At 40.3% G+C, this 27270-nt stretch overlaps 2 protein-coding genes across 2 annotated transcripts; one reads left to right on the top strand and one right to left on the bottom strand.

The window, feature by feature from the left end:
- Positions 1–1063: 1063 nt before the first annotated feature.
- mest (mesoderm specific transcript) lies at positions 1064–11802 on the bottom strand. Its single transcript, XM_080421349.1, has 12 exons — positions 11666–11802; positions 10368–10523; positions 7583–7662; positions 6588–6665; positions 5153–5289; positions 4948–5006; positions 4415–4455; positions 4234–4304; positions 3674–3775; positions 2980–3056; positions 1626–1689; positions 1064–1327 (listed from the first exon to the last, which is right to left on the bottom strand). Exons 2-12 carry the CDS (start codon positions 10519–10521, stop codon positions 1210–1212), a joined length of 981 nt encoding a protein of 326 aa, XP_080277475.1. The 5' UTR covers positions 10522–10523; positions 11666–11802; the 3' UTR covers positions 1064–1209.
- A 1026-nt stretch (positions 11803–12828) lies between these two features.
- Positions 12829–26167, top strand: redic1 (regulator of DNA class I crossover intermediates 1). The gene is made up of 17 exons (XM_080421264.1): positions 12829–12926; positions 13064–13103; positions 14284–14431; positions 14598–14727; positions 15210–15273; positions 15792–15909; positions 17463–17566; positions 18506–18636; positions 18857–19023; positions 19678–19747; positions 20142–20193; positions 20895–20922; positions 21328–21410; positions 22555–22826; positions 23324–23483; positions 24795–24960; positions 25341–26167. Exons 1-17 carry the CDS (start codon positions 12904–12906, stop codon positions 25529–25531), a joined length of 1947 nt encoding a protein of 648 aa, XP_080277390.1. The 5' UTR covers positions 12829–12903; the 3' UTR covers positions 25532–26167.
- Positions 26168–27270: the final 1103 nt, after the last annotated feature.

Below are 27270 nucleotides of genomic sequence, written 5' to 3'. Positions count from 1 at the left end.
AAGCACCACAGCCCGTAGGCTACGGGATCGGCGCTTAACCGTTGGATTTAACGGCCCGTAGAACTACGGGCCCGGCGGTCAATGTGTTAAGCTAGTAATACTACCTGTAATTATGTTCATATTGATACAGTTATAATAGCTCTGACATTCAGGGTTTAGTGCAGGTACATCAATGTACAAAATGTTTGGGGTACTTTTTACCCCTTTTTCTCCCCAATGTAGTCGTTTTGCCAATTAATTCCTCCGCACACACATTTGTGTGTTGTCACTGCTGTCGTATCCTACTGGCTCACCTGCCAGTGAGGAGCCCCCACGGGGAGGACGTAGAGATTACAGTCAGAACGCTATTAGGGGGAAAACCTTTGTTAACCTCATGTTCAGCTTCACCCAGCTGATGGCTACTCAGAATTACAGTTAAAATTTACAATTTAGGCATTTAGCAGACGCTCTCATCCAGAGCGACTCACACAAACAAGGTAAAGTCATGGTGACGATGTGCACTCGCTCAGGGAGGGAGCTGATGGGGCTTAACCCATTGAGGCCTGAGGCGAAATGTCTTCTAAAAACGGTTTTCTGACAAATGTATGTTTCTAAATCAGTGGTTTTCAAACTTTTTCATGCCAAGGACCCCCAAAATTATATGAATTTGGCCGCGGACCCCCATCTCAAAATATTTTGTTCCAGGGACCCCCCCAGAAGCAAAGATTTGAGTTAATGTTTGCTTTAAAAGAATATATATATATTCAAAGATTTGCACACATTTTCACGATTTTTCTAAAATAGCAGATCTACAAGCTCATAGCGCGGCACTCGGTGCCGCGCTATGAGCTTGTATATCTGCTATTTTTGAATAGCCCAAAGTGTAAAATAATACTTTTTTAGCTGAAATGAAAAAGTGCGTCAGATGCGTCCCAGGTCTCAATGGGTTAACCACGAGAACCCGATTCTGAGGCGAACTGTTCGCGCAAAAATAGACGATCCACAAGCTCACAACAAACATGTTTGTGAGCTTGTAGATTGGACATGGACGGCCTACCCACTCAACAGCTGAGGCCTCCCGATCCGAAAACAAAAAGTACTTCTCTTGAGAGAAACAATCTAAGGAGATCAACCTTGGCGGTGTGGAGATGCCTTTGGGACGGGTTGTGGAGGTGCAGAAATCCACATACTAGGATGCCAGTAGGGTGTGCGTCAGGAGGAGTTGGTTCTTCAGAAGGAGTTGATGAAGCTGAAATATGCATTGATGAAGCCGGTGGGGTCCTCCAGCTGTGGATAGTGACTGATGTGTTCGTCCAGGATGCTGACTGTTGATCTCTTGACGAGCCGCCTTCACAACAAGAGAGAGAGAGTTCCGTTTCAATATCTGGAACCGTGGAATGAGGGTTGATTTGCTGGGGGGGGGGGGGGGGGGGACCATGCCTCTGTTTTTGATATTCACCCTCTGGTCATAAATGGTTATGCCTGGGATATTTTTTTTACCCCCCCCCCCCCAAAAAAACAACAACAACAAAACAACTCAAAACCAGTGGTCTAGGACTCTCCCAAATCTGAATGTGATTGGATGAGTGTGACTACTATTCTAGGTAATAATGTGACATGAATCAATGAGAGGTGGGAGCACTCACTGGTAAAGGCTGATGAACTGGGGATGAGGGTTGACTGGGTCCAGTGGTCCGTAGATCATGTGCACTGAAGGACGAGTAGAAGAACAGGGAGCAGGAAGCACAGGATGAAAGAAGACATGGTCAAATGGAGAGATGGAGGGGGTATAGACTGTACATCTTTGATCGTGGAGATAAAAAAAAATGCATAGCAAAAAATGACAATCTACAAGCACTCAACGCACCGCATCGCGACACGTTGAGTACTTGTAGATCGACTATTTTCGCTGTTTTTATTTCGCAACTTAATTTTTTTTTCCTGAAATGACCCCACCGCACGCATTCACTCGCCGCACACGCGCACACACACACAGAGCTCAGAACTACAGATGGACTACAGGAATTAGCCTAACAGTCTAAGCAGCTTAGCCTCTGTGGTTGTGCCAGCAGTTCAGTTGTACTGTATGTGTTAATGACCCCACAAGGAAACATTTGGCACAGGTCGCACATAATGCTTGCCATTCTTTTTAACCCTTAAATACCCCGGGAAGGTTTGTCGAGCACGAATTCAACACCCTGATTCACACGTTCAGTTAAGGTCCGTCCACACAGAGAAAGATGACTATGCAGATAGTACGATGTGAATCATCCACACTGAAGAAGCTTAACGTTCTGTATACATGTTGAATGAACGTGATGTCCTGTAGATTCAGATCAATTTTGATTGGCTGTCAGTGTTTCTATCGTTCATCAAACGACTCTGGGCTGGGTAATTATTATTAATATTGATATTGTGATATGAAGCTAGATATATTATGGGATTTCGTATATCATTTAGTGAAATAACAAGTGTTGACAGACCTGCTATTTTGGCCATGTAAATCTTTGAATTTTTTATTTTGTCGTAACAATACGATATTATCTTCACAATTATCGATAAGAGGTATTTGGACGAATATATTGTGATATTAGATTTTTTCCATATCACCCGAGCCTGTCTGAAAGTGATGCCAAAGATATTGTTTACCAACGTCACTGTGATTATAGCTGTAGTGTATTCTCCACCATCCACTTTAGTTAGAACTAGGTTTAAAAAAAGATGTTAATCGTTATCATTTAGTTTATAGTTATCCTTCAGATTCTTGGCGTGGGCTGGCCGTTTACACACAGTCACACCAGTTGGGGGTTCAGTGTCTTGCTCAAGGGCACATTCATTTCCCCGCTGAGATCTTTCCTGCCAGCCCCCAGCAGGGGATTGAACTGGGCAACCTTCCGTTCACAAGCACGCTCCTCTAGCCCTTGCTGTCCCAAAATAATGTGGTCAGTATTGCATGCAAGGTTAAAAGGGGGGCTGGGTTGTACTTGGGGGGTTACTCACATGGGACGTAGCTGGACGTGAGAGCGCCCACCCACCGATCTCTGTGTTTTAACCTCTGGTTAATGTACTGCAAAATACTGTGAGAGAGACAGATAGAGTGAGGGGTAAAACTGTGTTGATTTCGTCGACTAAAACTATGACGAAAAATGTTCGTCGACTACCTTTTTTCACTGACGAAAACTAAATAAAAACTAAATAAAAACTAAGCTATGATGACTAAAACTAAGACTAAATATATTGTCAATTTCGTCAACAAATAAAAACTAGACTAAAATGTTAGTGAGGGACGAGTTGGGAAGAGATCCAGTAGAACTAAAAGACGAGGCATTTTATGTTTGGTTGCGCTCGGGTGTTGCGCTCTGAAAATAGCAGATCTACAAGCTCACAACGTGTCGCGCTGCGACGCGTTGTGAGCTTGTAGATCGGCTATTTTCAGCATGCAACCAAGTGTAAAAATCTGCCATTACGACGCCATCAAGGCACCGCCAAAATACATTTTAGTCGACTAAATCAACGGTAGATTTAGTCGACTATAATCTTATGATATTTACTCGACTAAAACTAAAACATTTCAGATGACTAAAATATGACTAAAACTAAATGCAATTTGATTCAAAAGACTATGACTAAAACTGAATTATTTATTAGTATATATTCCACTAAAACACAAAGGAGCACGCCTGCTATAGCCTACCTGTCCAGAACCAGGTTCCCATCATTGAAGCGCATACCGGTCCACATGTCCCAGAACTCTGCATCTGTAGGCTGAGTGTACGGACCGAACACATCGCCAAGTCTATCGACAAAATAAACCAGTATTATGAGAACAATACATATGAGAGCATTGACCACCACAACACAATGCATTATAATGCACTTATAAGGCTTCATAACACTGTGAAATGTTTATAATTGTCCATAACAACTTATAACAAGGTTTATGAAGTATTATAAATGCTGGTCATAACGCATTATAAGCCCAGTGGAACAGCACATTATAACTACCAGTTAACACTTTACTTAAAGGTTGTGTCTGTAATGCACTATAATCGCATTTATAAGAAATAATAATGCACTTATATACGTCTATAATTATGCATGACAACACTTTATAACTGACTAAGTTATGGTAGTGCTGTTCCGCAATGCATTATGACCAGCACTTAAAATATTATTGTACTGTGTGTGTGCGTGCGTGCGTGAGTGCGTGCGTGCGTGCGTGCATGTGTGCGCCTGTGTTTCAGGACTGCTCACCCCTTGGTGAAGAGACGATAGGTGGTGAGTCGAGTCAGAAGTGGAGACAGATATGTGTAGTCCTTGAGAAGCTGAAGGAGACAGATGTATTATGCTCCATTTAAAAAACAGCTAATTAATCTGCACGGTCAATTCTAATCCACCGAACAAACAGATTGAAAAGAAGAAAAGTACAACTCACTGTCTGCAGCAGCCTTGGATAATGTGTTTCTGGGAATATTCCTGTTGGGAAAAAAATATGTATTAAGAACATCCCTTCAATGGCACTGCAAGATGTGGTCAAATCACAGTAGAAAACACACACACACACACACACACACACACACACACACACACACACACACACACACACACACACACACACACACACACACACACACACACACACACACACACACACACACGCGCGCGCGCGCGCGCGCGCGCTTATCCTGAGTCGGATTGCGGGGTCTCTCCCAGGCGACTGAACATCTCACCCTAAGGGAGATTCCAGCCACCCGTCTGAGAAAACTCATTTCAGACGCTTGGATCGCCGATCTTATACTTTTGGTCATCATGACCCAGACCCATATGTTTTATCAATGTGTGTGGACTGGAGTGATATCAAATGGAAACACTGTCGCATACGACAGTGACAGTGTTAGAACGCATACGAAGACAATGTACACTACATATAGAGACATGTTCACCACTAAAAAACTGATTGTTATGTACCTCCATTGGACAGACAGAGGCTGTTGATAGTCAGGTGGCCTGTCCGGTTCTGGTCGCTCCTTATGAGTGAGAGAGAGAGTGAGAGAGAATATGATACATGGGTTAGAAAATATTGTGTCAATTCATCAGTTAACATTGAAATTGTGGCGCACGCATGCACGGACACACACACGCACGCACACACACACACACACACACAGCCTGCCTGTAGAGCAGCTCCAGGGCGACAGTGTCGCCATAGTCGTGGGACAGCAGGTTAACCCTCTGGTCCGTCAGTCCAAGATGGCTGACCAGGGCCTCCACCAAGGTGGCCTGTTCAAAGATAGAATACCTGTGTGGTCTCTGGGATGGGACGGGGGGACGGGGGGGACGGACGGGCAGATGGGAAAAGAGATACAAGTTAAGGGTGGTTGGAGGTACTGTACACCAGAACGCAGCAGGGAAAAGCAGACATGTGGACAGGCACCTGGTACCAACTCACTTGGGGGGGTTAGCAGAGACATACAGACATTTTTAACTCATTAATACCTGGAACTGTGTCATTTTTTGATTTGAGCTAAAAAGCATTATTTTACACTTTAGGCTATTCAAAAATAGCAGATATACAAGCTCATAGCGCGGCACCGAGTGCCGCGCTACGAGCTTGTATATCTGCTATTTTTGAAAAATCATGAAAATGTGTGCAAATCTTTGAACATAATATATTTTTAAAGCGAACATTTTTAACTCAAATCTTTGCTTCTGGGGGTCCCTGGAACAAAATATTTTGATGGGGGTCCGCGGCCAAATACATGTAATTTTGGGGGTCCTTGACATGAAAAAGATTGAGCACCACTGATATAGAAACATACGTTTTTTCAGAATACTGTTGAGATTTAGGAGACGTGTAGAATCGGCTTCAGGTCTCAATGGGTTAATCAATAATACATACATCATGGGGAGCTTCTATGCCAGGGGGTGATGCAACTTTGATGATGGAGAGGGCCACTATATTTCCACACTCACTCCCAGAGGGCCACGTTGCATATGCTGTCGGGCAGACACCTCTTAGCTCGGTGTTTTAACTTTTTTCGTAAATGAATGCCGTACTTCGCCATTCTATCTATCTCACAAAAGTAGCAAAAATAGCAGATCTACAAGCTCAAAACGCATCGCACTGCGACGCGTTTTGAGCTTGTAGATCTGCTATTTTTGCACGAGCCATCGGCTATTTTTGCTATTTCTGAATTGGAATCCAGATTTTTTTTTTGTGATATTTTTTGATTGGAATCCTGAAAACTAACATTTTTATTTAATCAAATCAAATGCATTTAGTTATACTTATGTTAACTTTATGAACGTAAATACAAATACATTGGACATAAAAAAGACAATAACATTTTAATACTAGTCATTAAGCTACTAATATAGACTGAAGTAATTAAAGCGGGTCATGTTTGCATGTTTGGAATTGTAACGGCTGAAATCAATAATATATCAGTATTCCCATATTAACCTGCGGGCCGCATTAAGTGAAGGTGGGGGCCGCATGTGGCCCCCGGGCCGCCAGTTGCCCATGTATGATCTATGCAGTATAGGGGGGTCCGTCGTGACGCAATGATGCTAGAGACGGTTCTCTCTGGTTTGGTTTTTTCACGTACCGGTTTGTCACTGAAGCCAAAGCCCAGGAAATCCAGAGCGATGACTCTATGGAAGCGCCGAGTTAGTGGCTCCCAGATCTGGATGAAAAAAATACATATTGTTGCTGTCGGGCAGAAACCTTGTATCTCCATAATTCAACTTTTCATGTTTTTTTCGTAAATGTATCATACATGCCCTACTTCGTCATACTACAGTGTCACACAAAGGTAGCAAACATAGCCGATCTACATGCGACACATTGTCAAATAAAAGTTACACACAGCATGTCTTTAACCCATTAATACCTGGAACGCATCTGTGTCACTTTTAGATTTCTTTAGGCTATTCAAAAATAGCAGATATACAAGCTCATAGCGCGGCACCGAGTGCCGCGCTACGAGCTTGTAGATCTGCTATTTTTGAAAAATCGTGAAAATTTTTTTTTTAAATTTTTTTCCGAAAAACTGTTAGGATTTTAAAAATGTTTAGAAGCGGCCTCAGGTCTTAATGGGTTAAGCTGTAGATTTGGACACACGGTGCTGTCACACTTTATGATAAAGATAAACATTCATCATATCTTCATATGATTGGTCTTCACTAACGCTCATTATAAGATGGTACCATTTCTGTCTACTCGGTCTGTGTCTCAGACAGTGGAGGGCAGTGGGCAGTGGACAGTTCAGAAATCTGAGAAATCTGACTACCAGTGACATAATCGATTGGGAATCCAAGCTAATAGAAACTACAGACTTTCTATTGGACAGTTAGCATGCTATAATAGACGCCATTGTTCTCACACTAAAATACAACATTTGTTTGAAATGACCAAACCTGGCTGATGTCACTGGTAGGCGGGTTTCTGAACTGTCCACAGTCCTCCTCTGAGACACAGAGTGAGTTGACAAAGAATAGTTACTATATTATAATGAGCATTAGTGAGGACCAATGATATGAAGATAGGTTGAATAAGGTTGAATATGGGTGAAGTGGTCCATTAAATGACTGTGTGAGTTACCTTGTACCAGTCATAACTGGAGGTAGGGAAGCCATGGAGCAGAATGATGATATCTACATTTCCTAATGCACCATACGAATCTGTCAAAAGAATTAAGAAAATAATAATAATAATATGAAGTAATAAACAGTATAGTAGCTTAATGTACTTTCCTCTTCTACCCCGGATTTGAACCCGGTTTCCTGTGTAAGTGCTGAATGTTTTACCTTTGAGCTAGTCTCGTGTGGCCAGACTGTTGCCTCCCACAATTTTCAAATGTTTCCGGTCATACAGTCTGGGACTCGGAAGCTCTGATCATGATTAGAATAAACCGGATGTGAAGCCTCCTCCCCACTTCCGTTTGGTCTTTACAGTCGCGCAAATTTATCCTAATATGAATACAAATCATCTAAGTATATTTAGCTTGCTGCTTAGCAGAAAAAAGAAAAAAAAATGTAAATATATTTTCGTGAACGGAAGTGCCAGTTTCCTCTCTCGGATTTCGGGAGGTGTAGTTCCAGACTCTATATAGCATTCAGAGATTGTGGAATAGTTGTCTGGCTACACGAGACTACCTTTGAGCTAACAGAGCCTGCCTGCTTGCTTGGGGGATGAATTGAATCTTGACCATCAGGTCAAAAATTCATGTCAGATCCTGAGACCTTTGACATGATGTAAATGTCTCAATAGAAGTGCAGGGAGACAAAATACAACCACCCCAATTGTAAGTTATATTGTATTAACATACTCTACCATACCAATTTTGTTATGGATTGTAGATGTGTTTTTGGGCAGAGAATTCCAGCGTGCTATTGACCTGTGTATAGCAGTACGTTTAAAAAAAAAAAGTTTTTTGTTCTGCAAGTACTATGTTACCAGAAGCTGCTCCTCCATTACTTGTAACCATGTTTGGAAGCCATAATGTAACTGGTGAGCCAAGCTGGACAGGTTATTGGTGCTAAATGATGTTCTGCAGTAGCATTAGAAGACGATTTCTGTTCAACCATCAGCCACGTCAGATGTTCATGCATATAGCTAATGCTTGTACAGCATGAACAGCCAGACAGACGCTTTATTTTGTAGCTGACGACCAGATTACAGGACAGTACTCTAAGTGAGACAGAACCAAGGAGTTAATAACTGATCTAATAGGGAGTGATGAAAACACAACACTTCCTACTAGTGTTGATTTTGACACCAAATTTAGATTCAGTTTTAGTCATTTGTCTTTTGAATCAAATTCCATTTAGTTTTAGTCATATTTTAGTCATCTTAAATGTTTTAATGTTAGTCTAGTTTTAGTCGACTAAATATCATAAGATTAAGCAGACCAATCGATTGGTCGATTAAATCTACAGATGATTTAGTCGACTAAAATGTATTTTGGCGGTGCCTTGATGGCGTCATAATGGCTGATTTTACGCTTGGTTGCATGCTGAAAATAGCCGATCCACAAGCTCACAACGCGTCGCAGCGCGACCCGTTGTGAGCTGGTAGATCTGCTATTTTCAGAGCGCAACACCTGAGCATAAAGCATAGTCTTTTAGTTCTACTGGATCTCTTCTCCACTAGTCCACTCCCTAACATTTTAGTCTAGTTTTTATTTGTTGACGAAATTGTCTATATATGTTTAGTCTTAGGTTTAGTCATCATAGCTTAGTTTTTATTTAGTTCTTGTATCGTTTTCGTGAGTGAAAAAAGGCGGTCGACAAAAAAACGTCGTCATAGTTTTAGTCGACGAAATCAACACAACACTTCCTAGTCACACGGATTCCTCTTCCCATTTTGATGACAACATTGTTTATACGTATAGACAAAGATAATGAGCTAGTATCAATAGTCACTCCCAGAAGTTTTATTATGTTCACTTCTTCAATTTGTGTGGCGCCAATTGACAGTTTTAGCTGAGGGTTCTTCCCCAACGTGTATACAAGCACAATGGCTTGGAATTTGTGATGTGTTGTTGATAGACTAGCCCAGTGCTTCTCAACCTTTTCTGGATCAGGGCCACCCATCTGTAGGCACGATTACAAATTTAAGTTGACGATTGTCACTCAAATAATTTCAATTAACGATTTAATTGTGTGTTGTGGCCATTAAACATTGGAACGTATGAATACAATTTAAATTTCTGTTTGCCTTTCTTTTAGGCTTCGTAATAAAACATTTCACATGGCAGATACGTCAAATAATTTAAATATACAAAGAAATTATTGACGTATAATTTTACAAATGTAAAAAATAGCTGATCTACAAGCTTACAACGGGGCACAAAGTGATTAAAGTGTTGTAAGCTTGTGGATCAGCTATTTCTGCTTTTTTAATATTTGAAAATGTGTGAACATTTTTCAAAATGGAAACGATTATGACGATTATGCAAAAATACCTGCGATAATCTCAAATAATTGCGATTAGACGATTATGTAATAATTGTGACAGGCCTACCCATCTGTCCACTGAACATGTGCTCCACACCTGTCTCACCTCTGTATAATAATAATAATGATGATCATTATTATTATAATTATTATTATTATAATGTGTCTCACCTCTGTATAATAATAATGATGATCATTATTATTATAATTATTATTAATATTATTATAATGTGTCTCACCTCTGTATAATAATAATAATAATGATCATTATTATTATAATTATTATTATTATTATAATGTGTTTCACCTCTGTAAAATAATAATAATAATGATGATCATTATTATTATTATTATTATTATGTGTCTCACCTCTGTATAATAATAATAATGATGATCATTATTATCATTATTATTATAATGTGTCTCACCTCTGTAGAAAACGTTATTGCCTCTGAAGTGGAAGGCCTCGCCAGCATTGTGCCATTTCTGCAGGGCAGGTGACAACTGGGGAGGAGGGATGTGGAGAAACACTGCTAGCAGAGGGACGAGGATCAGACCCACGTGAATCCACCATTCTCTCATCTCTGCAAGAATGATAATAATGCATGACAAATTAATATGAGCTGACAGACACACTGTACGTCTTGTAATATAGTTCCAGTATTTGTGTGTTGATGCCATCACTTGTATCCATCCAAGAGCTAGTGTACAAATACAGTAGAACAGGGGTCTTCAACGTTTTCAGGCCAAGGACCCCCTAGCTGAGAGAGAGATGAAGCAGGGACCCCCACTACATATTGTATTGATGAGAGATGAAGCAGGGACCCCCCACTACATATTGTATAGATGAGAGATGAAGCAGGGACCCCCACTACATATTGTATAGATGAGATGAAACAGGGACCCCCACTACATATTGTATAGATGAGAGATGAAGCAGGGACCCCCACTACGTATTGTATAGATGAGAGATGAAGCAGGGACCCCCACTACATATTGTATAGATGAGAGATGAAACAGGGACCCCCACTACGTATTGTATAGATGAGAGATGAAGCAGGGACCCCCACTACATATTGTATAGATGAGATGAAACAGGGACCCCCACTACATATTGTATAGGTTAGAGATGAAGCAGGGACCCCCACTACATATTGTATAAAATTGTGTTTTAGATTAAACTTTTTTTGTTTACTTGGTCTGCTCTTTTTTCCCCTCTACACCTATACCTCTTTGCCAAAAATAGCCGATTTACAAGCTATTTTTGGTTAAAGTTCTCCTCATAAAAAGGGGATGCTAGGTTTCAATCGGTTAAGGTAAAACAAATAATCATACCACACAAAGATTTGGCGGACCCCCTGTAGTAACTCTGAGGACCCCCCTAGGGACCCCCTGCAGTAGAACCAAATGGACCCTTAATTGCAGGTCCATTTTCTTCATTTCTACACCGTCAGAGCTAGATTAACACTTGGGATTTATATAGTGTAGTGGTAGGATTATAATTCTGGCACATGAAGCAACAGACAGAGAGACAGACAGACAGACAGACAGACAGACAGACAGACAGACAGACAGACAGACAGACAGGACTATTGACCCCGTTTTAAATGCTACACCTCTGATAACAGTTGAGAAAACACAACAGTAAACACGCACCACAACAACAACACGTTGATACACACACAGTCAAAGTAAAACAAACATCAGACCCCGGTCGGTTACTTACTGAATGATTGTGTCAATGCGCGTCATCACCCTGCGTTTCAGGACTTTTAACCATAAACTATTAGTAGTAAATATAAAAAAAACCTCTGAAGTGGATCTGTTATCTTGAACGCTGACAGACTCTGACCCTCAGCTGTGTCAAACTGAGCCCTCTGATCCGGTTTTGAAAACAAAAAGGGGGTAAATGGTTTCCGGTAGTGGGTTCCGGTTCCGGTTGGCGCCGTATCGTTTTTGTTCCCCCAAACAATGCGAATCAATTGCTTTAGTCTCGCCAGTCACACTACAAGTTAGAATAAAAGATGGACATACCAAACGACTATTATACCAAAAGAAACGAAACGATTGTACCATACTAAAGTAACACATTTTAAAAAGGGAATCATTTTGGAGGTGCACGGCGCTCTTGGTTTCCGCCATGGTTTCCGCCGTGGGATATATCCTCTATGGTTATATCCGCTCTAGACCGGATCACAAAGCTGGTTGCCAGGTTGAGAGACCACAGCTTTAGGAAGGTTTGGTTGCCAGGTCGGCAGACCTGACCACAGCTTTCCGGAGCCGGAGACAAACCAAACCAGTGATTGATTGATTGAATACTTTATTTAGAAGATTTGCTGAGAAAAGGCACATGGAAGTAGGCTACAGTTGAATACAAGGTCAGCTAAAATGGATCGCTCATAAAAGCCGCAAATTATGTCTTGTTTCAAATGGGATCCCCACGTACTCAATTCATGAAGTGCATTGCCCTCTGCCGGTGTGAAGGCGGAGCAGCATGCTGAAACCAGTGGTTCTCAAACATTTTCATGTCAAGGACCCCCAAATCAATAACGCATTTGTCTACAGACCAGTCACCCCACCCCCCCCGCTCTGAAAATACTTGGTGCCAGGGACCCCCATACAATATTTGTTGTTAAAAAGTTTAAAACGTATATTTTTTTTTGGGGGGGGGGGGGGGGGGGGTCTTCAGTGGTAAAACGGCAGGTCCCTTATTTTTGGGCTTGTTTTGTAGGCTTGGCCGCTTGTTTCTCTCGCAAAACCTGGCAACAATGGCTAGCAGCGAGGCTAATTGCTAGCTCAAGCACGCTCTCACGTCACACAACGGTCACATATACGTCACGTGCACACACGCGCGCGTGCACGCACACACACACACACACACGCGAGTTTGTGTGTGTGTTATCATTATGGTTTTATGATTGAGTTACTTTTATCCATACGTGCATTTCGTTTCAACAGTGAAAAATGAACTGGGTTGGTGGTTCAAGGTAGTTTTATAAAAACACTGTTATGCTAACAAATATAGGCTTAATAGTTAATATTTAATGTTAGTTAATAGTTAATACTTAATGTTGCTGTTCACATTAGTGTTTAATGTTAATATTAAAGTTGTGTCTGTCCACAGGAAACGCTACATGGTGAGAGATGACATCAAGAAGCAAAAGGTGAATTATTCACGTCATGAATTAAAAACTCATGAATTATAATATTCAGTTAGGCTACAATTTGTCTAGCCATGGTTCACATGGTATGACAGTCATGTTTCAGGGCTACAATTTGTCATACTTGTTTAAAACGTTCAAATACAGTCACAAGTATGACTCTGGTTCGTGTAGGAGTTATTTGTTATTTGTGTTAATTGGTTCTGGTTCATTATTCTTTTTAAAGCATCTGTAATGTTTCCATTCTGTGATCATACACCAAGCATACAACGACGTGCGTTCAATGGGCTTTATTATAGATGGGTTTCCGCGCGACGTCATCACAGAGCAGAGTGTGCGATCTGCGCATGCGGGAGGTAGAACGACCCGGAAGTGCCATTCACTCTATTGTTATTTTCGGGATTTAGATAGGCATAATGCTGCTATTATAGGCATAATAGGCATAATGCTGCTATTATATACAGACAGATCCAACTTCCGACAAATCATTTTTATTGAGTAAAGAAGATATTACAAACTGCATCATTTAATCTACTTTCATTAAACCCGGTGAAGACCATTTATTTTATCAATGTGCAATGGCCAGAGCTGCTGCGGGTAATAGCGCCCTCTACAGGCTCTTCCCTCCACTGCGCGCGCATCATCCTCTAATGTTTACAAACGGGAAACCCATCTATAGAGCTTGCTCATACAGAGTGCTGCTATTGCCTGAATGAATGAATCGCTTCCTGCTTATAGCAGTGTCCAACAGGTGGCGTAGTGGCACAAATCATCAACATTGGCTGAACATCATATTGCTCTCTTTTTCTTTTCTTTTTTTAACAATTGTCCAAAACACTGTGCAAACAAAATAAACATTTAGCTTACACGTTAAAGCTACAAACCTCAAGTACTGAACATCACATTGATGTGGAAACATAACAGAACATCATACACACATTATCAATGTCGAAATTAGCATCATACTCATTCTTTTGAACAGAGTGCTGCTACTGATGCCTGAATGAATGAATCGCTTCCTGCTTATAGCAGTGTCCAACAGGTGGCATAGTGGCACAAATCATCAACATTTGCTGAACATCATAGCATCTACTGACCCCCATGACCCTGGACCTAAAAAAAGAAAAAAGTTAAATTAACACTGAGGATTTGACAGTGTTCTTCTGCTTGTGGTTCTGTTCAGGAGTTCTTTCAGAAGCAGAGAATGCAACAGAAGATGCAGAGTTTGGGTCTTCCTCTGCCCACCTCCACTAAAGAAGCTACACCTGGCAGCATGGACCTGGTCACACTGTTTATTGTCAACCAGATCTCATCCAAGAAACTACAAAAAGGTGATGATATGTACAATTTTAAATACATTGTACATACATATATATATATATATATATATATATATATATATATATATATATATATATATATATATATATATATATATATATATATATATATATATTTTTTTTAGTCCTCATGGAAATCAACATTGGTTTATTTCAGATCCTCCTAAGACAACTGCTCTCAGTAACTCTAAAGGCCCCAAGTTCACAAGAAATGAGCCATTGGAGCTTCCCATGAGCCCCGGTCCTCCATCACAGCTAACCCTGGTCGAGAGTCAGCCTCATTACAGGTAGAGTTATGCACAATTTCATATTTCATTGTAAGGTGGTCATCAAAAATTGCTTGTTCATTGTATAATTAAAGTTAAAGGTTATTTTCCAGAATTGAGGTCATTTTTGTATCTATTACAAAGTTATTGTTTGCTTATAAGTTAATTTTTTTTGGTTATAAGTGATCTAGGACTCTTCAATATCATCTGGCATTGGCCAGGTTCTACTTTTTATGCCATAGCAGCATCGCATCCATACATCCATCACCATCCATCCATCCAACCAGCCATCCATCCTCCAAATTAATTCACTTCACATTTCACACGTGATTTGATTCACAGTTCCTTGTCCTTCAGTCACCAAGAGACTTCCCTCTGAGGTGGCTTTGTAAAAACACCTCCACAGAGTCATCTTTTCAGTCATACTCATAACCATGTCTTTATACATAATTATACTATATGCTAGCTTCAGTAATGTCATATTGTATTGTATTCTAATGTAGTGTTACCAGCATTCAGGAGAGACAGAGAAAGCACTGCATTTCACAGCAGTACAAGTGCCAACAGGTTGGTTAATAACCGTTTTATACAGTGTGTTTTTGTTACAAGAGGTTTACTTTACAATGCCTGAACTTATGCAGCAAATCATTTTGCCCAAGGTCCCTGGAACAAAACATTTTGAGATGGGGATCTGCGGCCAAATACATATCTAAAAATGTTTTCTAAATCCTAACAGTATGTTGCTATATCAGTGGTGCTCCAACTTTTCCATGTCAAGGACCCCCAAAATGATATGTATTTGGCCGCGGACCCCCATCTCAAAATAATTGTTCCAGGGACCCCCAGAAGCACAGATCGGAGTTAAAAAAATATTTGCTTTAAAACACATATATGTATTCAAAGATTTGCACACATTTCCCCCCCGATTTTTCAAAAAATAGCAGCTCTACAAGCTCATAGCGCGGCACTTGGTGCCGTGCGATGAGCTTGTAGGTCTGCTATTTTTGAATAGCCAAAGAAATCTTAAAATGACACAGATGCGTTCCCGAATAGATTAAATGTACTGTGTTCTTTTTATCCCCCAGCTGTCACCTGTTCAGGAGTCAGGCTTCTCAGACAACAGCGTGTCTGACTACCGGACACACCCAACTGACAAACTCAGTCCCTGTTCCTCAGGCTCAGGCTCATCAGGTCAACGACAAGGTTATTATGGACTTTTTGTCTTCAATTACAGTTTAGTTTTAATTAGTTGTTCAAATTGGTTTGCGAGTTACGATTCGTTTTAGAAAAGTCTTAGTTTAGGTTTTATTAGATTTAGTGTTTAGTTTTCTTTTCTTTTCTATTGTAATATTTGTCAGGGGTGAAATTCAGGCAGGACAACAGATCTGAATCACAAACCCCCCAGAGCAGAATATAAAATACAGTTTTACATAAACATAACATTGAACCTTCAATGCAAGTAAACTACCACATATCATAGTACAATCCATAGAACCACAGACAGTACAATACAGTGAACTAAATGCCACAGGGAGGAGGCCGGGGAGGTGGAGGGAATTTGAAAACCAACAGCTGTACAACCAGCTGAGACAGCGAAGCACATAGAATGAACAGAGAACACAGGCTGCTTAAATGAACCGCTGAGGGAATGAGGGCGTGAGTGAGTTTGCTTGTAGCAGAAAGGCGTGAGGTTAAACGTACTGACTTGCGGAAGTCAAAAACTAAACTCAACAATACATACATTATACATTGAATCATACCATATGTGCCTCTGTGTGTGTGTGTGTGTGTGTGTGTGTGTGTGTGTGTGTGTGTGTGTGTGTGTGTGTGTGTGTGTGTGTGTGTGTGTGTGTGTGTGTGTGTGTGTGTGTGTGCGCGCGCGCCTGCCTGTCCAGAGCTAATCTCGCAAACCACTGGAGAGATCAGCAACAAACTTTGTATGCACACAGCCAGTCTAGTTCCACACACTATGGCTCGGTTTCAGATAAGGCCCTGCTCAGGAGGTAGTATGAACCCTGAGTTCTAAGAACTCAGAACTTATACGTTCAAAATGTTTCTAAAATAGTGAAAAATCTACAAGCTCAAGGCACTTTTTTGCTGAGTCGAGTTCTTTGAAATGATGTACCTAGTACCTCCCCCTTCAGGGGCGATTCTGGTTAGAATTGAAACGTAAAACTTCACAGCATTTGACAACAAATTTGATTTAGTTTTAGTCATAGTCTTTTGAATAAAATTCCTTTTAGTTTTAATCATATTTTATTCATCTGAAATGTTTTAGTTTTTGTCTAGTTTTAGTCAACTAAATATCATAAGATTATAGTCGACTAAATCTACAGTTGATTTAGTCGACTAAAACGTATTTTGGCGGAGCCTTGATGGCGTCGTAATGGCTGATTCTACACTGCGTGCTGAAAATAGCAGATCTACAAGCTCACAACGCGTCACAGCGCGACGCGTTGTGAGCTTGTAGATCTGCTATTTTCAGAGCACAACACCCGAGCGCAACCAAACATAAAATGACTCATCCTTTAGTTTTACTGGATCTCTTCACCACTAGTCCCTCACTAACAATTTAGTCTAGTTTTTATTTGTCGACAAAATTGTCAATATATTCGTCAGTGAAAAAAGGTAGTCGATGAAATCAACACTGCTTCACGGGTTCTGGAAAGTTAAAGGTTCTGGAAGGTCATCCTTCATAATCGAAAAGAGCTAATACATGAAAATGAAGGTGAATTGAGGATTGTTCTTCCTCTCAGGACCGTTCCTGTTGCAGTCACAACTCCAGCAGAGAAGCCAAACACAGGCACAGGCACACTGCTCCCCTCCACCCTGGGAAACCCCAGGACCGGAGCAGAACCAGGTACATCTCTTATTTAACGTATAGATCTGTTTCTACGAAAATAGCAGATACAAGTCCACAATGTGTTGCCGCGGGCGCCTTGTGAGCTTGTAGACCCGCTGTTTCTTTATTTTCTTACTTGTAGTGTGGAGATTGGCTTGTAGATTGATACCAGCCGTACAACGTATAAGTATAATTCATCTGGTAGGACATTCTTGGTTCTTCAACATTCTCAACTTCAACCAAGGAGCTAGAACACAATCATTTAGAAACCCTTTTCCTGCGTTATTCCAAATATAGTATTTAATAGTATTAGTATTCAATATTTAAAGCAGCAATCTGCTTTAAAAAAAAGTTTTTTAAAAGTTTTTTCTTATAAATATAGAGTAGCCAATTCTTTTTTTTACCCCTTTTTCTCCCCAATTTAGTCGTTATGCTAATTAATTCCTCCCCACACACATTAGTGTGTTGTCACTGCTGTTGTATCCTACTGACTCACCTGCCAGTGAGGAGCCCCCACCAGGAGGACGTAGAGCCTTCGTCCTACTCCTCCCGCCCAACACTCCCCGCTGACAGGTGCCGCCCCAGCCCGTAGGAGTACGTGCAATGACCAATGTCACCCTCCCCGCCCGGCTTCCCTAGAACACGGGCCAATTGTGTTCGTGTAGACGCTCGACAAAGCCGGTTGCACCACGGTGGATTCGAACCTCCGTGGTGGTGGGCAGTGACTTAAACACTGCGCCATCCGAGCGACCAATCCGCTTTTCTAAGAAGGAAACCACACTCGTCCAGGCAGGGAAGATATTGGGCTCAGGAGCTTCAGGCAGCAATACTACTTACGAAGTATAAAAAAGGGCATTATTCATAAATAAATAAAAATACATAGAAAGATGAAATATGGAGAAACAAGGTTTCTGTCTGAATGCGACAATATACAGTAAGTTTTCTTTATTTTAATAGTTCAGACCGTTCTCCCAGCCGAGAGGCATGAATGACTCTAACCATTGCTGGCCAGGAGGATCCAACACACCCCAGTTCCAAGCTGACACCCCAACTGTAGCCAGAGTCCTGTTTGGAAGCTCAGAACCCCAGTGAGAGTTTCATTTATTATTTGGGAATGATTCATTTACTTTGTTTGTTTGTTTGTTCGTTCATTTCATAATTTACACGCCATCTCCCTTCTTCTTTTACTCATTCAATTCAATTAGGATATGGTAATGAGTGGTTCTCAAAACGTTCTCAAACTTGTTAATGTCAAGAGTCCCATAACTCTGCCAGTGTACAAATTACGGTATGTCTCTGTCATTCCAGCAGCACAGAGGCCAGAGATGCAGGAAGACACAAAGTCAACTTCTCTCTCGACCAATCGGAGGACAATGAGCCTGCGCTAGCCTTCACTTTTAACCAATCAAACGCGGAGGAGCAGTTTGAAGAGGAACCTTTCACGTGTTTCAGCAACAAGGAGTTTGGTAGTGAAGGTATAGACAACTGTTGACAATGTTTCACTTGTAATTCTGTTAGAGCCTGACCCATGTACAGTACCTTTTCTGTTAGAGCCTGACCCATGTACAGTACCTTTTCTGTTAGAGCCTGACCCATGTACAGTACCTTCTCCAACCGATATATGGGCCATTATTTGACGTTTTTGACGACAGCGGTATCTGCAATTATGCAGCCGATGTGTCCTGATCTTCACCCTGGCGTCTCATGTCATTTTAGGCAAAGCGTAAAAAAAAAAGCTCAAGCTCACAACCTGTCGCATAATGACATGTGAGCTTGTAGATGGGCAATGTTTGACCAATTTTGAATAGGGATTGAATTATATCAATCTATAATTGTCTGTCTGTCTGTCTGTCTGTCCATCCATCCTATACTGCATATAAACTATGATAATATCTATCAAAAAATTATGTTTATTTTTATCTACTGTATGTGTTAGTTTATACTGTAAGTGAACTGCTCTATCAAAATTTAGCACATTTCTTTCCTTTTTCTTTAACAAAACATGGGTAGCCTGTGGTCTAGTAGGACGGCATCGGCATCTGACCCAAACATCTGGCATCGGTCTGGCTCTAAATTGTGTCCAATGAGCAGGGTGCCGTCCTCTTGACTCTGAACGTTCATCTCAACAGGTCCGTTTGGAACAGAGAAACCAAACATATATCTCACACAGGAAACCCCAAGCACGACTTCAAGTACCGAGTATGCACTTCTCAATCACAACAATTAAATATCGTCGCTGTCGGGCAGAAACCTTGAATCTTCTCCATATTTAAACTTTTCATGTTTTTTGGTAAATTAACGCCCTACTTAGATATAGCTTGTAGATTTGCTATTTGTTGGCTATTTGTGATTTTCTTTTCTTTCTAAAGGCAAAGTGAAAGTGGCTGGGTTTTATAAATATTGAAACAATGAAAAGTATTATGAAGAGCTTGAGACTAAATAATAACTACATTGGAACCATCAGAACACTTTTTTCCATTTCCTGAAAAGTCATCGTTTTGGATATGCAAGGTTTCCACCCGACAGCAACGATATGTTATAGGAATGTCACTGTTGGATTGGGTGATTGACATTCAGTTTATGTCCTATTTAGCGCTGCTACGGATTCCCAGTACGTGGACCCTGAGAGCAATTCCTTCACACAGGTAGAATGGATATCGTCCTTGTATCTTCATATTTCATCCTTTATTTTTTTTATTTTTTTGTTTTTTTCCCTCAAATTAACGCCTATTTCTATACTTTGTCATATGGCGTTGTCATAAAGAGCAAAATTTGCCAATCTACAGTACCTGCTCACGACACGTAACACTACATGCACACACATAATAACAACGTTGATCTGCAGATCTGTAGATCTTCTATTTAAGTTATTTTTGAATGTTTTGTTTTTTCTTTTTTTTCCTTCCTTAATAATGACATGCCCAAATAGGGCCGCCAGGTTGGAAGTGGTTAAGTGTGTCTGTGTATTTTTTAAATAGAGAGCTTGTGACTAAATAACTAAATTGGATCCATTGGAGCACAGCTTCTACTGTAATTCAATCACCCGTACATCACATTCAACCTGGCATCCCTATTCTGGGCAAGTCATTATAGGCAAAGCATTAAAACAATTTTAAAAAATAGATATTTCAATACTAATATTGACCACGAAAAAGTAGCAGATCTAAAAGCACTACGCGTCACATCGCAACGTGTTGTGAGCTTGTAGGTCGGCTACTATACCCACGCTTTTCATCCAAGTGGTTAATTAATATAGTGTAATTTGTTTAAAACAAAGTGAAAGCGTGTTCTTGGCTTGTTTGAGAGCACATACATCATTAACATGTCCCATGTGTTTAACTGACAGTTCTCCAGATGCATCCACGTCAGCCCTTGTGAGTATCCAACTAGGCCATTATTTTCTTAGCGACTGGATTAACCACTTAATCCCTAGTTTATACTTAGTTGCACAACGGTGTCATGAAAACATCCAATGTACAAGCTAATAAAAAAACGGATTATTTGATTAAATGATCAATTATTGTTGTTTTTTTTGTAATTGATGAAATTCATTAGTTTGATATGTGCGTACCGACGATGTCACTGGAAGGCACGTTTCTGAACCTGGTGCCTCCTTAGTGAGGAGTGAGGACCAATTATATGAAGTATGAAGTTGAAAATGGGCGAAGTGGTCATTTAACTGTACCACTATATCCAATTCATCTCAAATGTCTCCAAAGTCTTTAGTTCATGCTGTATGTAGAGCATAAAGATTATTTTTGTTTTGGTTGGTCCCACAGCACGCACTGGACAGTTGGAGTGTGAAACATCGCCAAGTTACTCTCCAAGTGCAGAAGGTTGTTTAAGTACAGATTCAGATGGAGTAAGTCACTGGTTCTCAACCTCTGAAACACTAGAACATCGTTGCTGTCGGGTGGAAACCTTGTATAGCAGATAGCCGATCTACAAGCTCACATAGCGACGCGTTCTGAGCTTGTAGATCAGCCCACCCCACCTCCCCCACAATATGAATCATAACAGTCATTTCTATTTTCTTTCAGAATATTTAACGTTAATGATCTTTAAAGCCGGATTTATATATTATACATTTCCAAACACTTTCAAGATCTTTTTTTTTTTTCAGTTAAAAAATAGCAGCCAACGTATAAAATATAGATGAAGTGGTTAAAACGAAAATTTGTGATGCTTAACTCATTTTGATGGGGACCCCCTGAAACCCCCTCAAGGAACCCCGGGGGTCCCCGGACCCCACTTTGAGAACTACTCTTCTACAGCCTTCATCTGCAGGTTCAACTTATAAAGTGTGATTAAAAAATAAAGAATCTCTAATCGATTATGGCGAGATTGTGGCAGTCTCATCGCTCTGCATTCAGCAGGCGTTATTACTTTGATTGTGTTTCATAATGATACTGATGCCAGAGTGGGAGAGATAATTGGATTAACCTTTCACCAAATGCCAAGCCAGGCATAACTGATGCATTGTCGTCTAATTTGATATATTTCAGTGAATGAAATGGAAAGTTTAATACAGAGATATTGAAAATATTTCTATTTTCATTGTACAGGGTGTCTGTGGGTCCTTAAAAAGTGTTAAATAGTATTTTCTTGCCATTTTGATCTTAAATGTAATTCTACTGTTGGTGGCATTAAAAATGTCTTTAAAAGTCTGTTATTTGCAGCGCTCGGGTGGCGCAGTGGTAAAGTAAAGTCTACACACACAGTAGTGTGTAGAGCTGTTCCTAACCCCACACACACACACACACACACACACACTGAGCTGTTCCTAACCAAACAGGCACAGTAACATAAAATAACGGTCTCAATCTACTAAAATAGTCTGAGAACCATGCACTGATATAACATAATACATAAAAACATAATATATAGTTTTTTTTCAGAAAACTGTTAGGATTTAGAAGGCATTTGTAGAATCGGCCTCAGGCCTTAATGGGTTAAGTTTAAAAAATTGAGTACTTGTTCCACCACTGCTGTCTTGTCTCTGTTAGGATGAAGGCGGACAGGCTGACTCCTCTCATGCAGAGCAAGACGCGCTGACCCCACGGTGGGACACTCCTCAACCAGCCACTCAGAGAGCTGCGGGCAGTGCGGTGACCCCACGGCGGGACACTCCTCGACCAGCCACTCAGAGAGCTGTGGGCAGCGCGGTGACCCCACCACGGCGGGGCACTCCTCAACCAGCCAATCAGAGAGCTGCGGGCAGCACGGTGGTGGGCTCTGACAGAGTGTCAGGGAGCAGCCAGGCTCAGTACAGGTCAAGGTCATTATTATAGTTCTGACTTTTTTTTTCTTCGTTTTGATTTTGTTTTAACTTTTTAAAGCAGGTTTTCTAGTTTAGACAAGTTTTTATTTTGTCAAAAGGCTGATTTTATTCGTTTTAGTGTTAGATTTAGACTTTTTTGTATTGTAAATGTGTCAGTGGCGAGATTCAAGAAGTACCGAAAATTGTGAAAATAGCAGATCTACAAGCGCACGATGCGTTGTGAGCTTGTAGATGTGCGATTTTCCCTTATGTTTTTTTTCCAAAATGTGTGAAAATATTAGGCTTATGCGTGAAATATTGAAAAAGACTAAAACTAAGGACATTTTCTCTATGATTTTAGTTATTTTTGTAAACACACAATACAGTTTGAGTTAGTTATTTTCTTTTTGTAAAGGCTCATTTTCTTTTTTTATTTTCAGTTAACTCAAATGTTTTGTCAGTTCTAGTTTTTTCGTTTTCGTTTTAGTTACAGTAACTATAATAACTTGGTTCAGGTCCTTCGAACCAACCCAGTGCCTCCGCTGTAAAACGACCACGACTGAAACCAGAGAGGCGGGGACCCAGACGGTCGACGCTCCAGCACGGCAGACCTCTGAAGCCTCCACCCAGTGGTGCAGCTCGCCACCAGAGGACTCTCACCCTCCCTTGTTGAGCGTAAGCAACACACAATGTTCACAAACAGTGAAAATAGCCTACAGTACCTAAATTAGATCGGCTGTGTCTGCTCTTTTGGGGGATTTTTGAAAGAGTAAATCTTAAACATCATCGCTGTCGGGCAGAAACCTCTTATCTCCACATTAATTTTGTTTGTGTTTTTTCGTAAATTAACGCCCTACTTGATCACACGAAAGCATCAAAAGTAGCAGATTCGCAAACTCGAACCGCGCCACGAAGCGACGAGTTTTGAGCTTCTAGATCTGCCACTTTTAATATGTTTTTAATTTGAATCCTGAAAAATAACAGTTTTGGACATATTAGGCTTCCGCCCGTCAGAGACGATATAGTCTACGATATGTATATCCTCTCGTAACCCCCTTTCTTATGGAAACAAAATATGCTGCACTAATATTTTAATGGGTCACACACCAGACACCGGTGCATGTATCGTAAACAGTGTATTTTCTTATCGGTTAAATCAGGGGTCTTCAACGTTTTCAGGCCAAGGACCCCTTACCTGAGAGAGAGATGAAATAGATACATACAGTATTGTATACAATTGTGTGGCAGATTTTGTGTTGCAGATTAAAATTCTTCATAGATAGCTTCATATACTGTACTTTCAGACATTTAACCACTTAAACCGTCAATACTCTGTAAACTTGACCTTCGGCTCTATACTTGCTCTGCTCTTTTCCCCCCTCTACACCAAACCTCTTTGCCGAAAATAGCCGAACTACAAGCTCACAGCTTGTAGATCGGCTATTTTCGGCGAATGTTCCCCTCAGAACAGAAGGTTTCAAGTTGTTCATGTAAAAAAGAAGTTCCTATCACACAAAGATTTGGCGGACCCCCTGTAGTAACTCTGAGGACCCCCTAGGGGTCCCGGACCCCCTGTTGAAGACCCCTGGGTTAAATGATTAATTTACCGTTAACACATTCACCGCCAATAGGGAGAATTCTCCCTATTGCAAATCCACCTTTTCACCGCCAATAGGGAGAATTCTCCCTTTTTTATTATTTTGTTTTTGAATTTCTAAAATGTTTCTCTAATTTTTGAGTATTAATTTTTTTTCGTTATTCACAACGAATTAGGAGATATATAAAAAAAATATAAATACAAATCCATTCACTTCAATGTTAAAAAATAAACGGACAAATAATTCACATTTTTTCTATAAAAAAACATTAAAATGGCTGGCAGTGGGTGAGTACATTATGAATAAACTCTGGCAGTCAATGTGTTAAAGAGTTTTGATTAAACAATTGTGAAACCTTTTTTATTAAAGTGATCATCCCTCATTGCAGGGAGCGACCCAGACAGCATCCACAGACGGCTCTGGAAGAGAAGCGTTCACACCCTGGAGGAAGCCCAGCAGGGAATCCATGGCTACGCCGTTGTCAGTCAACGGATTTAAAAAACTGCTCCAAACTGAGCAAACAATCCCTCCAGAAACTCCCTTTCTCTATCTAGGTAAAAAGAACTTGGAAATAGCCTCCATTTCCACCTACTGGTGGCCTTATACACTATATGCACACCTGACCAGCCCAGGCACAAAGGACCAGGTCGGATTTGAAGTCTTTATACTGTCTTTTATATTATATTGTTAGATTTGAACTAGTGTTACCACTTATACTGTACTATTTTTATTTTGCATCACCTGTATCTTTGTTTCATCCTTACCGCGATGCTAATATGACAACTGAATTTCCATCGGGCAATTATGGGCAAGGGGAACAAAACACAAAACAATAACAGATCTACAATCTCACAACGCATCAGATCAGCTATTTTCAGTATTCGTGACTAAAGGGTTAAAATGAGTAATAATCATGACTTTTCCATCTTTTCAGAAACCGGGGCCTCAGATGAAAGAGGGATACAAGAAGACCTCGGCGAAAATGCTCCTCATCTGGCTGGAGGAGAGGTAGAGGAAAGGGAGGAAGGGTCTGTGGGAGGAGATGACGTGATCCCGGGGCAGGATGAAAACATCCAGGAAATAGCTGACATCCTCCTGATGCTGAGGAGGAGGCACAAAGACTGATGTTCTGTGTATTGTGACAAGTTCTACACCTTCAATTGAGTATTTATATCTTTCTTCTATCTTTATCTCTTATATATATATCTTTCATAACTTTAGTTGATCTAACCACATGAATCCTGACGCCCCTATTCTGGGGTGAACCTCCGACAAAAATAGCCGATCTACAACGTTGTGCTGAGCTTGTAAATCGGCTATTTTCGGCCAAGAGATTGGGGTGTAGAGGGGATAAAAGGAGCGGACCCATTATAGAGCCCTGGGGATTCTCTCTCCATTTATCTTACTTATTTTGTTCTCCTTGTTCTACAGTGTATATGTATATATATAATATTTTTGCTATGATGCATTTTGTTACACGCTGTTACATATGTTTACGAAGAGGAAATGCATACATATATCGTATATGTGTATTTGAAACTAAACTAATAATAACACTCTGTTATGGTTGATGTCAAATAAAGCCCCCAAAGCAGACCAGACCAGTGAATCACTTTATTTACTTCCCTGTGTACATATTCAAGTGTTCAGATCCCATGAATGTATTACAAATTGTAATGATCAATTCTAGCATTCTAGCAAACGGCTTGAACAATAAACAAATATACTATGCAGCACACGCTAATGCTTTCATAAGGTCTTTGTCTTGTAGTTGGTCCAACTACACAAACATTGTGGAAAATGTGGAAAATAAAACTTTTTTTTACCTGTTAGAATAAAACTAAAGACAGTGCTACAGCACAATTGGTTGAACTTGTCAAGGATTTTTCGCCATTATTATCAAAGTGCATTCTAACAGCACAATCAACACTGCGTGGATTAAAGCAAAAAAAATATTGTATCAGGCCTGTGGGAAATACGTCATTAAAAGAATGCCTTAATGGCCTTAAAGTAGGTCTACAAGATCACAACGCATCACATTGTGACGCATTTTGAGCTTACGGATCAGCTATTTTTGCTATTCGTCATACAAAAAGGTACATAGACCTGTATAGGGCTTCGGTGGTTAAGTGATAAATGATTATGCTGCCACTGAGAACGAAAAGAATAAAAAATACTAGTCAGCGTACAGGATTTTTTTTTTTCATCAGTCAATATTTAAAAACCATTCTCTTGCCATAAACATGTACTGTAAGAGAAGGCCTTAAAGGTAGGGTAAGTGATATTTTTTGGTTAAAACAAAAAGTATTTTGTTAAAAGGTTAAAGCACTATATTCTGATAGTAATCGTTGCTATAGAGTTTTTGTTCAGTAACAGGAGTCTCCCCGTCTCTCCAACTCTTTAACATACAGAAAATACATTTTCCGGTAGGTGTCAAAATCTCAGCCAATCAGGAGAAAGTACAAATTTTTAAGCTTCATTTTTATAGTTTTCCAGTTCCAATTTTGTCTGCTCATTTCTTAGTGTCATCACTTCCAATTTCACTTGTTTAACCTATATCCTGATTGAGTTCTCTATCCTGATTGGATAAATTGGAAATGAAACTGAAACTGAAACAAAAATGCATTTTCTGTTTTATAAAGAGCTGGAGAGACAAGGAGACTCCTTTTACTGAATAAACACTCTATAGCAATGAGTACTATCAGAATATAGAGCTATTTAACACTTATTTTAACCAAAGAAAATCACTTACCCTACCTTTAAGATGACAAGAGTTGTAGTAGTTACAGACTTTGTAAGAGCAATTCTAGGAAGTCTTCAAAAGCAGCTTTTTTACAAAAATTCTACAAGTTGATTCTCTGACC

Source organism: Gymnoscopelus braueri (assembly GCF_963280865.1).
Source record: "Gymnoscopelus braueri genome assembly, chromosome: 23".
NCBI lineage: Eukaryota > Metazoa > Chordata > Actinopteri > Myctophiformes > Myctophidae > Gymnoscopelus > Gymnoscopelus braueri.
Note: the sequence above shows the minus strand (reverse complement) of the source record. Positions and strands in the feature narration are given on the sequence as shown.